This window comes from Urocitellus parryii, chromosome 5 (assembly GCF_045843805.1).
Source record: "Urocitellus parryii isolate mUroPar1 chromosome 5, mUroPar1.hap1, whole genome shotgun sequence".
Lineage (NCBI taxonomy): Eukaryota > Metazoa > Chordata > Mammalia > Rodentia > Sciuridae > Urocitellus > Urocitellus parryii.
Window position 1 is genome coordinate 210,290,069 of NC_135535.1, and position 16,675 is coordinate 210,306,743.

At 58.1% G+C, this 16,675-nt stretch overlaps 1 protein-coding gene across 18 annotated transcripts in view; it reads left to right on the forward strand.

Moving 5' to 3' along the window:
* The window catches only part of Jakmip3 (Janus kinase and microtubule interacting protein 3), a 62,207-nt gene that overhangs the window by 32,570 nt on the left and 12,962 nt on the right, over positions 1–16,675 (forward strand). For 6 of the 18 annotated variants that reach the window (XM_026410285.2, XM_077798537.1, XM_077798543.1 and 3 more), the window contains 11 exons: positions 607–753; positions 1,225–1,356; positions 2,691–2,726; positions 3,055–3,114; positions 5,886–6,014; positions 8,138–8,266; positions 9,740–9,823; positions 10,856–10,918; positions 11,668–11,766; positions 12,852–12,950; positions 13,027–13,080. In XM_026410285.2, the coding sequence (XP_026266070.2) occupies positions 607–753; positions 1,225–1,356; positions 2,691–2,726; positions 3,055–3,114; positions 5,886–6,014; positions 8,138–8,266; positions 9,740–9,823; positions 10,856–10,918; positions 11,668–11,766; positions 12,852–12,950; positions 13,027–13,080 (1,032 nt within the window). Of the gene's footprint in view, positions 1–606; positions 783–1,224; positions 1,357–2,690; positions 2,727–3,054; positions 3,115–5,885; positions 6,015–8,137; positions 8,267–9,739; positions 9,824–10,855; positions 10,919–11,667; positions 11,767–12,851; positions 12,951–13,026; positions 13,087–16,675 lie in introns of all 18 variants that reach the window. The other 12 variants (XM_026410284.2, XM_026410286.2, XM_077798541.1 and 9 more) reach the window with 7 other exon arrangements.

The following is a 16,675-nucleotide window of genomic DNA, read 5'->3' on the forward strand; positions in this document are numbered from 1 at the left end:
ACAGTTCTTATGGGCAAGCAGAGCCTTGGCCCAGACTGCTGGCCTTCAACCTTATTCCCGTCTGTAGAATGGATGCCTCAGCTCGCCTGGGCACTGGGTGGGTGGAGGGCAGCTGCCAGCTAGGGACTCCCCCTAGGGCCGGAAACTTTCCTCTTTGCAAGCACAGTTGGCTTGCAAAGTTGGCTCTGGGTTTACAGGCTCTGCATCCACAGGTACCAGCCACCTGCAGACTGAGGGTTTTTAAAAGTCAGCTCTGTACTGGACAGGTGCAGGCCTTCCTCCTCACCACTGTCCCCAAGACAGGACCACATGACAACTACTTTCACAGCATCTGCTCTGCATTGGGTACCATCAACAACCAGACATGATGTGGCGTAGGCAGCAGGAGGTGCCTAGGGTATCTGCAGACACCACTGCTTTCTACCAGGGACTTGGGCACCTGTGGATTGGGGTTTTCCATGTGTCCTGGATCCATTCCCCCTGGACACAGAGGGATGACCGTGGTGGGCTGCAGTCATGTCATGGATTCGACCTGGACCTCTTGCTGGCTGTGTGGAGTCCAGTCATCAGTTACGTAAAACATCACATAATTAACTTCTCTTGCAGTTAAAGCGTTTAAGGGAAGCAGAGAGTCAGTACAAGCCATTGTTGGATAAAAACAAACGCCTTACTCGGAAAAATGAGGACTTATCTCACACTTTACGGAGAATAGAAAGCAAGCTGAAATTCGTCACCCAGGAGAACATAGAGATGGTAAGGCCCCTAGGTCAGCAGGGGCAGCTGTGCCAGCTGCTGGCAACGCTCCGCTCTGCTCCGTAGCCTAAGGACACAGTGGAGCAGGCTGGGCACTCGAGCCTGCTGCTCAGGGCAGCCCCATGTGCATTCCTGGGTCAGATCCCCAGTGAGCCCACCCCAGGAGAGAGGCCTCAGGTGAGGACCAGCCACGGGAGGGGAGGGAGGGGCGTGGTCACAGGAGGCCACCAGGCCATCACATGCCCCCTCCCCTGGGCCTGTCTGTACATGCTGACCCCAGGGGCTTAGTTAGCAAGCTCTGACTCTGAAAACCCTGGGTACAGGTAGCAAGAGGACCTGGGGCCCCAGGGGGAGCAGGCCTGGCACAGAGCAGTGAGCCTGGGTAGGGGAGGCCCCCCCAGCACTGAGCCAGGCTGGGATCTGCTCGGGAGGGGGGCCCAGCCATATGACGTGGCCTGCTTGGTGTTGCAGAGGCAGAGAGCGGGGATCATCCGGAGACCCAGCTCCCTAAACGACCTTGATCAGAGTCAGGGTGAGAGGGAGGTCGACTTCCTGAAGCTGCAGATTGTGGAGCAGCAGAACCTCATTGAGGAGCTCTCCAAGGTGACCACATCCTGCCCATCCTGCCCCTAGGGCGGTGGGAGGGGAGGCCAGGCAGGCAGGAGCCATGGGCCACCTCGGGCTGGATCCCCCACGCAGTCACTGGTCCTGGTGACCCTCCCGAGGTAGGTCTCTGTGCCTGGGGCTCCTCACCCTCCTCACGCCCCGGAGCTCAGGGTTCCGGGCAGGCAGCACCGCCTCTGTCACTAACAAGCCTCGATAGCCCTGTGGCTCCAGACCACACAACTCCCTCTCACGGTTCCCAGGGAGGCCACCGGCCTCAGTCAAGGTGTGGGCAGGGCTGGGCTCCCCCCAGGGCCTGGGAAGGGTCTGCTCTTTTCCTTTGGCCGCCTCCAGGGTCCCGGCCTTCCTTGGCTTGTGGCCACCTCACTCCAGCCTCTGCCTGATTCTTCCTGAGGCCCTTGTCTTGTTTGAATATTCTCCTCTCCTCTTACAGCCACGGCGTCACTGGGTTGGAGCCCACCCCCATCCACACTGAGATCATCTCAGCATCTTTAACTTAATCACACCCGAGACACTATTGCCAGATCAGTTCCCATGCCCAGTTTGTGAGGATGGAACTGTGGATGCGTCTTTTAGGGACCACCATGCAGCCCCTCCCCTGCTCTCTCCTGGGCTCCCCTCACCCCAGCACAGGTCTGCAAACGGTGCTGCAGGAAGCCGTCCTCTTACTCTGACTGGGGGCGGCCCTGCCTCTTGTGGGCTCTGGTAGACTCCATGCTGAGAGCATTCCCAGCCAGCTGCCTTGGTCAGCAAGCAGCAGGACAGCTGTGCCTCTCGGTCACTGGCCTGTCCTAGGCAACGCCTAAGGCCATCTCCAAAGTCCCTGAGATAAGAAGATCCTCTGCCTCCATGGGCTGTGGGGTGTGGTCTCCCCAAGACAGCCTTCCCTGACCTGCCTGAGGTCTGGGTCCTTTTCTCACTCAATCACAAATGCTCATCAGTGTGAACGACAATAATAATTTATGGGGGAATAGGAAAAGGTTGGAATCTTGATAAGTCGCAAATAAATGTCCATTACCGCAACTTCCAGAAGGGCTTTGTCCCGCTGCCAGGGAGTGAAAGGCTCAGCCACCTTGGACAGAGGCTCCTGGGGCTGCGCAGGCTCAGGGAGCCTCTGGGACCAGCTTTGGAAAGGAGGGAGGACAATTGGGGCAGAACCTTCCTCTCAGGCCAAGGTTCAGGACTGTGAGGACTCTGAGGCATGAATTCCGCAGCCAGGTTACAGCAGAGTTTGGGGGCTCCTGGGGGCTCCTCTGGGCTCTGTAGGAGCAAGTCGGCACCTTCAGTTCCAAACCTGCCATTTTCCTTCCTAGACCCTCGAGACTGCTGGCTACGTGAAGAGTGTGCTGGTAAGTACCAAGGCTGAAGCTGCTCACAGCCTCGCAGGGGGCGCCCTGCAGAGCGGAAGGGCCCGGGAACAGCTCCTTCTTCCCCTCCCCCACACGGTCCCTACCATGCAACCTGAGGGGCCTGGTGGCTCCTGAGCGCAGAGCTCACCTAAGTGGGGACTCACTCATCTCAGGCTGGTGGAGAAGGGCCCCCAGGCTCCTGCGCAGATACCTTGTGTTTATGTCCCAGGAACAGTGACCATGTTGAGACCACGTCACGATGATGGCGTGGCCCTTCAAGAAGCTGGTGGAAATGGCACCTACCTAAAAACCTCTCTGGTTTTTGCAGGAGCGCGATAAGCTTTTAAGGTTTCGGAAGCAGAGAAAGAAAATGGCAAAACTCCCCAAGGTAAAGAAGCAGTGTGTGTGCGTGTGTGCGTGCGTGCGTGCTGCGTGTGTACATGCGTGTGTGCGTGCTTGTGCTGAAAGCCTCTTGGGAGAGAGTCCCTTCCTGTAAGGGTCCGGCGGAGCATCGGAGGAAGAGACCACACAAGAGACTGACTTCATGCAATTGGCAAGGGGGATTTATTAATTCAGTATGCTGAGGTTCCAGGCTCACTCAGGAAGATAGAGCAGCCCAGAGCCCAGAGCACAGGTCAAGCAGAGCTTAAGTACACTTTTTGGAGAGGGCGGGGGGCTTTGCATACATCAGAACAAATCATCATGAGGCACGGGAAAATTGAACAACAACTCTGAGACAGGATTAGTACATTCATTGGCGGGAACAGTCTAGGCAGGGGTGATTGGTCACTCCTAAGCGGGGTACACATTTAAACTGATTGGTTTTGGGGCCTGGATGCTTTACGTGCCGAGCTACTTGGAGCCCTTAGCTATTAAACAACCAGGGGACCAGGAGAAATATTTACTGGGCAGTTCGGGTATTGTCCTAACAGCTACAGGGATTACTGGCTCCGGGGGTAGCAGAGGAATTTTAACAATACCTGGTCTATTACTTTTTAGCCCAGGCCTTGCAATTTAGAAACTTTACAATGCCCAGTCTTTTACACTTTAACTCAAGCTTTGCAGCTTAGAATCAGCTTAGAAATTTTACCTTTACATCCTTTACAAAGGGAAAGAAAACACTTTTATTCCTTCTCAAAATTGTCAATCAGAAATGACCAAATAGGATTCAAAGTAAATACTCTGCTTGTGGCCTGAGAGCCTGGCCCAGAACTAAGACTCCTGTGCGCGTGGGGGCCGGGGCTGCACTCCTGGGACACCGGGATTAAGCCACCTTGGAAGTGCACTGGAAGTTTGCAAGGGTGGCTGTCCCTATGTCCCAGCTGCCAGGGATTGTGACCACACCACTGTGGTTGGTGTTCTGATGGTGCAGACAGTTGTAAGACTGGCCAGGCTCTGGGTGGCTCAGGACATGGCTGGTTTCATAGCTTGGCAGAAGCTGGTGAATCTGGTCCAGAAGCTGTAATTTGGCAGTTCACAAGGTCAGCACATGCCTGGTCTGTGCACAGGCTCAGCTCAAAGGCTCAGCCCCCCACCCCAGTGTCTTCCCTGCCTGGAACAGGAGACTGAATCCGTGTTGGCCTGGGGCACACAGCTCCAAGGACAGCCGCCTGCTGCCCCCGTCCTCGCTGGGCAATGCACCCCTCCTGGGCCTGCCCCAGCGTTAAGTGTCCCCTGGCAGCTTATGCAGGCTGCAGTAGGCTGTGCCCACAGCTGCACACAAGCCCCCCAGCACTGCAGCCCTAGGAAGTTCAAAGCCCTGGGGGAACTTTCTGGAGTGGGACCCTTCTCGATACGCTGGTGGTTTTTCATTCAGCTTTTGGAGAAATTCCCAGAGGACCTGACTGTCTTCCGCTTTCTCTGAGCTGCAGCTGGGTGGTTTATAAACACTCCGCGGCCCCTCCCTGGCCACTTCAGTGTTCCCAGCCACAGCCCTGGCTCACCTGGCCCTGGAAAGGCCCAGGAAGGGAGGAGGCTGCTGGCCTCTCTCCTGGATCACTGCAGGATGCTCAGGGATTGTCCAGAGGCCCCACCTGCTGCCCCTGCTGTCTTGGTGCCTCTGTGAGAGGGAGGAGGGAAACCAGGAAGTCGGCAGGAGGGGCTGGGATGACAGGGGACCTAAGTGACGCCGGAGGACTCCAGCTTGTGGTAGTCACCGACCAGCCATGATCTGGAACAGCAAGATGTTCCTGTGGCATGGGCGGGGTGGGTTAGCAGGAGGAGGGTCCAGAGGCTGCCTGGACCCAGGAGGATTGAGGTGGAGTGTCAGGGCACAGACATCCAGAGGACCACGGGTGACACAAGGGCTGGAAATAAAGCAAGAACCTCAAGTTTGTGCCCGTCAAGTTTGCCCACTTGTGGATATTTCAGTGGAGGATCTGGGAAAGACTGGGGTCCAGGGAAGTCCTTTCGCAGAGAGGCCAGGGCCCAGCCGCAAGTGTCAGTTGGTGGCTCAGCTGGAGCGGTGGCTGGTCAAGGGAGAGGAACTAGCACAGCCCTGCTCAGCTGGAGCCGGAGAATGCAGGTGCCGGGAGGGAACAGCCACCATGGTCCTTGGGGCTGCTGGTGGTCCTGGAGCCCAGGGAGGAACTTTCCTGGAGGGTCTGGCCGTGGACTCATCAGAGACCCAGTGGCCACCATGGCCATTACATTGACCAGGACAGACAAGGAAGGCAGGGTCCCCGTGTGCAGGTGAGAGGAGGTGGCTCTGGAGTCCGCAGTGTCTAAAGCCAGGGTTTCGGAAGGCCAGAAGGAGGGCAAGTTGGGGGTCCCTGAAGGCAGGGCTAGCTGGTGGAGGACCGGCCCTTGTTCACACCCGCTGTCATGGACTGGAAAGGGCACCGCAGGTCAGGGCAAGTGCTTGCTACTGGCAGGGGTCAAGTTCAGAGGCCAAGTCCAGGAGTGGCTCATCTGTCAGGCTCCTGGACATCTACATTCCACCCTCTGCCAGTACCTTCTGGGTGCACCAAGATGGCGCACTCATACCTGCTCAGCCGTCTTGGCCGGAAGTAGGACAGCCCAGTGGGCCCCTCCAGGGCGGCCTGGGATGGATGTGGGAGAGCACTGCAGGTGGGGCTGTGGGGAGGGCGGGAGGGGCCGGGGGCTGCTGGCCGAGCGCTGGCCCGGGTCTTCACCAACGCCTTGCCTTTTGGCCAGCAGCCGGTGGTGGTGGAGACCTTCTTTGGCTATGATGAAGAAGCATCCCTGGAGTCCGACGGCTCTTCCATCTCTTACCAAACTGACAGGACAGACCAGACCCCGTGCACTCCTGAGGACGACCTAGAGGAGGTACCGTGAGTCTCCCACAGCGGCTCCCGGGCAGCCTGGGCCTGAGGCTGGCGACGGGCTGGGACCCGGGGCCAGGCCCGCTCTCTGGATAGGCCTCCTGGTCCAGCCCTGGCAGCCTCTGCTTTTGTGCAGTGAGAAACCCTGAACTTGGTTTGGCTACATGGTGGCTGAGGGTCACTCCCTGCTGTCACTGATGCCCAGTCACACTTCCTCACATCCTTGATCTTGAGCAACTCCCAAAGAGGGCCTCCCAGGAGGACCCGCACCAGCGAGCAGGGAGGTCACCCTGTGCCAGGACCCAGGCCCTTAGAGACACTGTGAAGAGCTTCCTTCCTGGTAAAAACAGCCGGGTGCTCCTGACAGCCTGGCCTGCAGAATGGTGGCTAGCTCAGTCCCAGGGCATAAGCTAGTGTTTGTCCAACTGGCCCAGCCCCTGGAGCTGTGGAGAGCAGGTAGTGGACCTGGTAAAGGCCATGGGGGCCTTCCCTGGAAGATCCTGGAGGATGAACCAAAGGCCATGAGCCTGCTCAGAAAACCAGTTGTCATAGCAGACCACTGCTGGAAAGCCTGGGGCAGTGGGCTGGAGCTGGGGCAGGGCTTCTGGGCTTGGTCACTCCTGGACAGGGCCCACGCTGCGAGCCTTGGGGTCCACTGGGACTCCTTCAAGGCTACAGCAGAAACATCTGATGTAAAGGAAAGAGAGAGAGAGAGAGAGAGAGAGAGAGAGAGAGAGAGGAAGGAAGTAGGAAGGAGGGAGGGAAGGAAGGAAGGAAGGAAGGAGAGGGAAGGAAGGAGGAAGGAAAAAAAGGAGGGAGGGAGGGAAGGAAGGAGGGAGGAAGAAAAGGAAGAAGGGAAGGAGGAAGGAAGGAAGGAAGGAGGGGGGAAGGAGGGGGAAGGAAAGGAAGGAGGAAGGGAAGGAGGGAGGGAGGAAGGAAGGAGGGGGGAAGGAGGGGGAAGGAAAGGAAGGAGGAAGGGAAGGAGGGAGGAAAGGAGGGGGAAGGAAAGGAGGGAGGAAGGGAAGGAGGAAGGAAGGAGGGAAGGAAGGAAGGAAGGAGGGGGGAAGGAGGGAGGAAGGGAAGGAGGGAGGAAGGGAAGGAGGAAGGAAGGAGGGAAGGAAGGAAGGAAGGAGGGGGGGAGGAGGGAGGAAGGGAAGGAGGGAGGAAGGGAAGGAGGAAGGAAGGAGGGAAGGAGGGAGGGAGGAAAGGAGGGGGAAGGAAAGGAGGGAGGAAGGGAAGGAGGAAGGAAGGAGGGAAGGAAGGAAGGAAGGAGGGGGGAAGGAGGGAGGAAGGGAAGGAGGGAGGAAGGGAAGGAGGAAGGAAGGAGGGAAGGAGGGAGGGAAGGATGGAGGGAGGAAAGGAGGGAGGGAGGGAAGGAGGGAGGAAGGGAAGGAGGAAGGAAGGGAAGGAGGAAGGAAGGAGGGAAGGAGGAAGGAAGGAGGGAAGGAGGGAGGGAAGGATGGAGGGAGGAAAGGAGGGAGGGAGGAAAGGAGGGAGGAAGGGAAGGAGGAAGGAAGGGAAGGAGGAAGGAAGGAGGGAAGGAGGGAGGGAGGAAAGCAGGGAGGGAGGGAGGGAGGGAGGGAGGGAAGGAGGGAGGACCCACTCCTGCCTTCTTTGTGGGGCAGCGGGTATCACTGCAGCTAGGACACATCCTGGGAGGTGACGTCAGGAGTAAGCCTAGGTGACAGGCAGGTCCGAGTGGGCTGACCTGGGGTGGTGGACCTGGGGTGGGCAGCCTGAGAGGAACATGTGACCTGGGGCCCTGGGGCCCTCTCACAAAGCACAGCACAGTTCCCAGGACATGTCTGCAGAGCAGGGCCATGTGCAGTCCTGGTCAATAATGGAGGGTCTGCTGGGTCAGTGCAGACTGGCTGGCAAGTAGGAGACCAGGCAGAGCCCCTGGACAACCCCTGAGGCTCACCTGGTTCAAACCTGCCAGCCCCGCTGTCTACCCAGACATCGGGGGTCACCTCCCAGGAAAACCTTCCTCCAAACAGGTCTAGGTCCCCAGAGTCGGCCCCTCCCTTCTTCCCCACTGGAGGAGCAGGTGCCTGGCTGGGGGTGGTGCTGGGGGCTGGGGCTAATGCTGTGTCTCTGGGGGCTTGTGTTGCCCTTGCTCCTCTCCAGGGCCTGGCCAAGGAGGAGACGGAGCTGAGGTTCCGGCAGCTGACCATGGAGTACCAGGCGCTGCAGCGAGCATACGCCTTGCTGCAGGAGCAGGTCGGAGGGACACTGGACGCAGAGCGAGAAGTTAAGGTCTAAATGACTTCTACTCCACGGCTGGGCTCCACTTGGCTCCTCCCACTTGCCCCTGAGGCCTTGGCAGGGGCACTTTGCCTGCCCAGACTTTGGGGCCAAGCCCCTTCTTGCCCACAGTTGCTTTGGGTCCCGGGTGATGCCCACTAGTGAGGCCACTAGAAACCAGTGTTTGTAGAGCCAGTGGCTGGGTCATCTGGGCGGGGGCAGACTGGCCGGGTGGAGCCAGCACAGGTGTGGGCTTTTCTTGTCCTGTCAGGGGCAGCATCCGGGGGCCTGCAGCTCCTGAGATGAGGTCACCTTCACCCAAACCTGTCTGATGCCCTTGGGGAGCTCCCATGGCTGGGAGGCTCAGGGGTGAATGGGCAGCATCTGGACTCAGTTTTCCTTAAGTTTGCCAAGACTATATTCATCCAGCAAGCCTTGAGCTCAAACACCGGCCTTCCTTTGCCCTGTGCTTGGCCAGGCAAACCTGCCGAGCAGCAGGGCCCCTCCTGTCCACCTTGCCTGGGCATACCCAGGGTGGGTCAGTGGCATCCAGAAAGACTGGAAGGGGCTGGTGGGCGTCCTCTGCTGGTCTCCAGGGGCAGCGCTGGCACCAGGCTGCCTGGGGAGGATCAGGAAGGGAGTCCACTGACTGTCGGAATTCCCCGCCTCTGCTTTGAGAAGCAGAAATGAGGTGGACAGGCCATTTATCACATAAAGGGGGACATTGAACATTCCTTCTTGCACTTTTTGGATTTATTTTTTGCATGATCCTTGGAGAAAGGAAAATGTCTCTGTCTGAATTGTCCTAAGGCTGGGGTCAGAGCTTGTGGAACCTCACAGGGTGGTAGATCTCCACCCCTCTGCCTGGCTGCCCCAAACACATCAATTTCCTCAGAAGCTGCACCAAAGAGAGAGCATGGCAGGCTCTGGGGTAAAATGACCATGGTTTGGACCATGAGAGACCCAAGTAAACCAAGGGAGAGCCGTTTAAATCTGGCTGCCACCTGGTTGGCACTTGGGAGGAATTTCACGATCCAGGAAACTGACCTATAAATCAAAGCACAGTTTTGGGAGAGTAGGGTGAGGAAGGGGCAGGAGGGACAGCGAACCCAGGGGCCAGCAGAGGCCCCCTGGGGGGAGTAGCAGCATTGGGGGGGGCGGTAGCAGATCCGCTCAGAAGCCTCCTAGTGTGCTGTGTGCCCCCAGGGGAGGCTGAAACCCTGGCCAGCACCCAGCACCGACAGTCTGGGCCATCCTGCCCGGGGAGCGAGGGCCTTGCCTCATGTGCTCCCAGTCGGTCATGGAACAGCATGTGTCTCACATGGCCACACAGCCCCTCCTTTCTTGGAGACCGCCTCAAGGGAGGGGACAGCGACACTCGGGTAGCCTCTCCTGAGGCAGAGTCCTCTGACCTGCATCCCGCCAGCCGGACTCCTGTCCTGGCCGTTAGAGAAAGTCTGATGTGTCTTTCCTCCCATTCTACAGACTCGTGAGCAGCTCCAAGCAGACATGCAGCGAGCACAGGCCCGGGTGGAGGACCTGGAGAAGGCGCTGGCCGAGCAGGGCCAGGTGAGCCCCCACGTGCTCCTGGCTGGCCGTCTCTGCCCTTGCTGGGGACTCCCAGAGGAGGGGCCTGCAGGAGCACTCTGAGCTGGGATTGCTTCCCTGCTCCCACCACCTGCCCGGAGATGCCCACAAGGTCCTTGGTCCTTGGCACACTGACTGTAGCTGGACATACCAGAGGACCACATGAGCAAGGGCCATGCAGCCAGTGTCCCGGAGTCCAGCACTGCAGCATGTGCCTCTGTTTGCCACCCACCCCAGGCCACCGCACCCAGGCCTGTGGCCAGGGCTCTCAAATTGCCCATGTGCATCCCTTGCAGACCAAAGGGTGGCCCTGGTGCAGACACCAAGGGGCACATTTCTAGGCTCCATGTCATGCCGAGGGCATGGCCAGGAGGGCTGGGAGCTAGAATGGTGCCCCCTGCTCTGCACAGGGGGTCTCCAGGCATGACCACTCCTCCCCAGGTGGTGCTCAGAACCCAGGGGAGCCAGTGTCTGCGCAGCCTGCGCTCCGCCCGACACGTCACCTTAAACTTGCTGCTGGTGGGGGCAGGTGTGGGCGCCCAGTGGGGAGGGTGTGCTGGGTACACTGGATTTCCTCACAGCAGGCCCAGGAAGCACCCATGCATGTCCTTTGACAGACTGCAAAGGCTGCCATCTGCCCAGGTGTCCCTGGTGTGAGGGGACACACTCCTCCCTGAGCGGACTGTCCTCCTGCCGGCCTGAGACCCCGCCTCTCCTGTCTATCTACCCTCACTGACCCTGTGTCGGGATTCCCTGGATGTCCTGTGTGGCACAGTGTGCCCCTGGGGCCTGGCCTGGGGACCCGGGCCTGGGGTGCTGCCTATGTGTGGCATGTGGTGCCCTCCAGACCCTCCTGAGGTGGAGCTGCCTCTGTCCAGGGCCACAGGTTTCCACTCCCTGAGTGTAGTACACTGTCATCTGGGGCCACATCCTTGTCCTGCCATTGGGACTGGCATGTGGCTTTTCAGTGTCCTCCTGCGGTGTACACTGTCTTCCTTTCCGTTCCTTCTCAAGGACATGAAATGGATTGAAGAGAAGCAAGCGCTGTATCGGAGAAATCAAGAGCTTGTGGAGAAGGTACGCGCGGCCCCTGGACACGCGGCACACCCTGGTGCGTGTGTGTGGGAGTGGGGGTGTGCGAGAGCACTCTCTCGCCTCCTGCCACCCCTACCCCCGTGCTGCCCGTGGAGGTCCCTGGAAGGGCATCCTTTGGGAGCCATGGGAGCCTGGCGCCCCGTTGAGCCTCGCCCCCTGGGTGGAGGAGCGTGGCCTGTTCTCCTGGCCTGGTGGAGCCCGAGGCGGCGTCCTGCTTCCCCGACGGGTGGCGGATGGGGGTGGCCAGCGGCTGTGTGAAGGCTGCCCCTGGGAGCCACACACCACCCCAGCGGGAAGCTTCGGGGGCCGGGAGCTCTGCTCCCCACAGCGCTGAGGTGAAGCCTGCACCGTCCTCGGAAGCAGCCCCTTTGAGAGCCCACAGCCAGGCCAGGGCTGGTGCCTCCAGCTTCACCAGGGTGGCCCCTGGAGTGGCCCCGGGGTGGGCGCTCTTGGCCCCTGGATGATGATGTTGGCTCCAAAAACACCGCCTTCCCTCCCCCACCTGGACTCGGGCTTCATTAAAATGATTAAAATGGGCCAGAAGAGGGGCACACAGCCAGGCTCAGCCTCGGCTTCTGCCCGGCCACATGCCTGCTCCCGTGTGGGCAGACCAGAGGCCTGCCATGCCCCCGGCGCCTCTGCTTTCTGTATCACAGCCAGGCAGCTGACCTCTTGGCCCTCCATTGGGAGAGACTGGACCCTTCTCACCTGGCGCCTCTTCGGTTTTTCAGATAAAACAGATGGAGACCGAGGAAGCCCGGCTGAAGCACGAAGTCCAGGACGCCAAGGACCAGAACGAGCTGCTGGAGTTCCGGATCCTGGAGCTCGAGGTGGGCTGCAGGGCTCCAGGCAGGCTCCTGTCCTGGGCCTTCGAACAGGAACCCAAGGCCAGGGTGGAGAGGCAGGGGCAGGTGGCAGTAAACGGCCCACCTGGGCCACGTGCCACCAGCAAGGTAGTGACAATAACCTGGGTGTGAGTGCTGAGGTCAGCGCCAGGAGGGGACCGAGCAGAGCAGACCTGAGGACAGCGAGTGCGCCACACCTGGGGCCCCACACTCATCACTGTGGCCAAGGCTGCTGCAGGGGTGACTAGAAGTAGGGACAATGCCCAGTCCCCAGCCGTTGGCCCAGCAGACGTTTATTTACCTCTTGCTCAAAGAAGCCTGTGAGTGGAGGCAGAGGATGCCCCTCAGTGGCCAGGCACCTTCCAGCATTCTGCCGTCCCCATGTGCTCCAATGCCCTGCAGAGGGAAGAGGAGCCAGGATCCATGGGGAAGGGCAGGATGGGCAGACGGCCATGTCACATGCTCACCTTGCACTGCCAGGGTCTGGGCACTGTGGCTCACCTGGAAGTGGTCCAAGCAGGCTCTCTCTCTAGTGGGCAGTACCCTACCCAGAGACCAGGTGAATCCCCCACTCAGAGCCCTCCCACCCCCTCACTGGAGGCAGGAGGGCTGTGTGGCCACTCCACGTGGATGCTCATCCCTGTGGCCTCCTGCCTGTGGTCCAGCCTGTGAAGGGGCAGCACCACGAGCCCGTGTTCTCCAGGGCTCACTCTATTGGGCGTGGTGGTGACTGTTCACCTGCAGCTCTCCCTGAGCCTCCCAACAGCCCCTGGGTTCACCAATGGGTGAGCAAGTGGCTCTGGGGTGGACCTTACCAGGGCCACATGGCCAGGAGCTTGATGGAACCAGTGTTTCTCCCACCTATCTGGAGTCCGCAAACACACCAGGGTGGCTTTTGGGCACATCCACCAAGGTGTCCACCACCCGGGCCTCTGCCGGGGCTGGGTGTGCAGAAACACTAGATTCCCTGGGTGGGCTGGACTGGTCCCTGAGCCCCAGCATAGACTCCTTGGAGGAAAGAGACAGGGAGAAAGTGGCCACCAGGCCCAGCCTTCTGCTCTCTGTCTTAGGAGAGGGAGAGGAAGTCGCCCGCCATCAACTTCCACCACACGCCCTTCGTGGATGGGAAGAGCCCTCTCCAGGTGTACTGCGAGGCGGAAGGCGTGACGGTAAAGCCCTGCCCCTCCTGCTCCACACCAGCTAGCCTACCCAGCTGCCACTCACCGACCCTCTCTTGCCTCCTAGGACATCCTGGTGTCAGAGCTGATGAAGAAGCTGGACATCCTGGGGGATAACGCCGTAAGTGTATGTTGCTCTCCTGACTTGTGCATGCCTCCTCATGCCGCTCAGCCTCTGTGACTTGTGCATGCCTCCTCATGCCACCACCTCGCCCAGCCTCTGTGAGCCCCATTCAGCCCCGCCACAGACTGCCCTGCCCAAAGGCCCTTCTTGAAGCAGAGAGCCTGCTTGGAATGGGCCCCCTGCATTTGGGAGGAATCTGCTCCTGGTCACTCTTCCCGCACTCGCTGGGGCCTCTGCTGTGTGCACGCCCGGACCTCCAGCTAAGGGGACTTCAACTCACAAGTTTTCCATTTCTGGAATCTCCTTCAGATTTTCAGTGGGGATGGGGATGTTGCTCATAGACATGCCAAGACTCTTGCGGGTTCCCACTTCCCTGATTTGGGAAAAGAAACAGAGTCCATAGATAATCCCCAAATCTCATTTGGGGCAGAGTTCCAATTTCTGTCAAACTCCTCAAAATAATATTGATTACCAGTGGGCAATGTAATTGCACTACTTCACCCCCATCCATTCATCCACCATCCAGTATCCATCAGTCCATCCATTCATCCACCACCCACCATCCACCATCCATCAATCCATCTACACACCCACCATCCACCATCCATCAGTCCAACCATTCATCCACCATCCACCACCTATCAATCTATCCACACACCCACCATCCACCGTCCATCAATCCATCCACACATCCACCATCCATACATCCATCAATCCATCCACACATGCACCATCCACCACCCATCAATCCATCCACACACCCACCATTCATACATTCTTCCATCTTCCATCTGTACACCACCAATCCATCTGTTCCCTCCATCTACCCATCATACATCCAACCCGCATGGTCCATCCTCCATCCACATACATACATCCATATATAATCCTTTGTCTCTCCATCCATCTACCCTCCATCTGTCCAGGAATCCATCCACATACATAATACATGCATACATATAGACATCCTCCATCATCCATCCACCCTCCATTCATTCACCATCCATTCATCCTTCATCACTCATCCACCCATCATCCATTTATCCATCCATTCTCCTTCTACCCTCCATCTATCCATCCACCATCCTCCATCCACCTATCCATATGTTCATCCTCCTTCTGTCCATCCATCCAGGATTCATCCATTCCCTATTCACCTATTCATCCTCATCCATCTGTCCTTCTATATCTATCCACCCACCATCCCCATTCATCTATTCATTCATCTATTTATCCATCATCTACCCAGCTATCCTCCATTCATCCATCCTTTACCGATTCATCCATCCATCATCCATCCACCCTCCACCCATCCACCCTCTGTTCATTAATTCATTCGTCCACCCTCCATTCATCCATCCACCATTCATTCATCCATATATCCATTTACCAGCCTCCACCCATTATCCATCTATCTATATATCAATTCACATATCAACACCTCCATATTACTAATACATCTTCTATCTGTCCCCCATCTTTCCTCCATTTATTCATCATCCATCCATCCATCCCTTTCACCGTCCTTCCATCCTCCATACATTTCCCCACCCCTCAGGGCCTTGTATGGATAGGGAACCCTTCTCTCCTTACGGGCCTATCACCTGGAGAGCAGTGAGAAAGGCCCGGGGGCTGACCTGGCTGTGCCTGCCCCTCCTGAGGACCTGGTGGCTCCATCACAGCTGCAGGTGGTGAAGCTCTACCCCAGAGTCAGGGTGGCTGGGGTGTGAGACACTCTGGGGTCCCCATCATGGGCCCTTGGGAGTCGTATTGGGCACCCTCTGATTCACAGCTAGAGAAACTGAGGCTCCAGAAGGCGCCTGGTCACAGAGAGGATGGACTGGCAGCATCAAGGGGCAGCTCTGCCTAGTTCTGTTTCAGGGCTCCCTCCAGTCCACAGCTGTCCACCCAGGCTCACCACTTACCGTGACGGTCCTGGAGCCGTCACACAGCCTGGAGGTCACTCTCACAGAGCACAGGGGCCCAGGACACTGGGGACCAGAGGACAGGTGGCCAGCTTCACACTCAGAACATCCCGTGGAGAACCCAGGCAGTTCCTCGGATGAGCCAAGGGTCTCCTTCAGGCCTTCCTGTGCAGTCATTGTTAGATTTTTTAGTTGTTGTTAGACACAATACCTCCATTTTTATTTACTTTTATGTGGTGCTGAGGATCAACCCAGCGCCTTGCACCTGCTAGGCGAGCACTCCACCGCTGAGCCCCAGCCCCAGCCCCTGTGCTGTCTTTTCAGTCAAACTGCACATGCTCCTTATGACTCAGGACTTCACTGTGGACACTGAGTCACAGTTTCCTCCTGTGGCCCCTGGAGCTGGCAGCCAGACCCTGATGCAGGCGGCAGCTGGACCTGAGAGTGCCCATATCCTCAGGGGAAAGTCCTTGGGCCCCAAAGAAAGATTGACCCTGCTGAGAAACACCACCCAGCTGTCCCCTCTGGATTTAAGCATTCATAAAAAATGCGGGAAAAAAAGAAAAAAACCCAAGTATTGAAAGCATTTCACAACCAGGAATATTTGATCTTCTATAGAGGAGGAGGCACAGGCAGAGCACTGACTTTAAACAAAGAAAGGGTACACTAGAGGCCCACCCACTGGCCAGGGTGCCCAGCTTGACCTCCTAGACCTTCCTCACCATGGAGATGTGGTCAAGGCCCACCTGCTAACCTAGGTGCCCAGCTCATCCCCCTAGACCTTCCTCACCATGGAGATGTGGTCAAGGTCCACCTGCTAACCTAGGTGCCCAGCTCATCCCCCTAGACCTTCCTCACCATGGAGATGTGGTCAAGGTCCACCTGCTAACCTAGGTGTCCAGCTCATCCTCCTAGACCTTCCTCATATGGAGATGTGGTCAAGGCCCACCTGCTAACCTAGGTGCCCAGCTGATCCTCCTAGACCTTCCTCACCATGGAGATGTGGTCAAGGCCCACCTGCTAACCTAGGTGCCCAGCTCATCCTCCTAGACCTTCCTCACCATGGAGATGTGGTCAAGGCCCACCTGCTAACCTAGGTGCCCAGCTGATCCCCCTAGACCTTCCTCACCATGGAGATGTGGTCAAGGTCCACCTGCTAACCTAGGTGCCCAGCTGATCCTCCTAGACCTTCCTCACCATGGAGATGTGGTCAAGGCCCACCTGCTAACCTAGGTGCCCAGCTCATCCTCCTAGACCTTCCTCACCATGGAGATGTGGTCAAGGTCCACCTGCTAACCTAGGTGCCCAGCTCATCCTCCTAGACCTTCCTCACCATGGAGATGTGGTCAAGGTCCACCTGTTAACCTAGGTGCCCAGCTGATCCCCCTAGACCTTCCTCACCATGGAGATGTGGTCAAGGCCCACCTGCTAACCCAGGTGCCCAGCTCATCCTCCTAGACCTTCCTCACCATGGAGATGTGGTCAAGGCCCACCTGCTAACGTAGGTGCCCCCTGATCCCCTAGACCTTCCACACCATGGAGATGTGGTCAAGGTCCACCTGCTAACTTAGGTGCCCAGCTCATCCTCCTAGACCTTCCTCACCATGGAGATGTGGTCAAGGCCCACCTGCTAACCTAGGTGCCCAGCTCATCCTCCTAGACCTTCC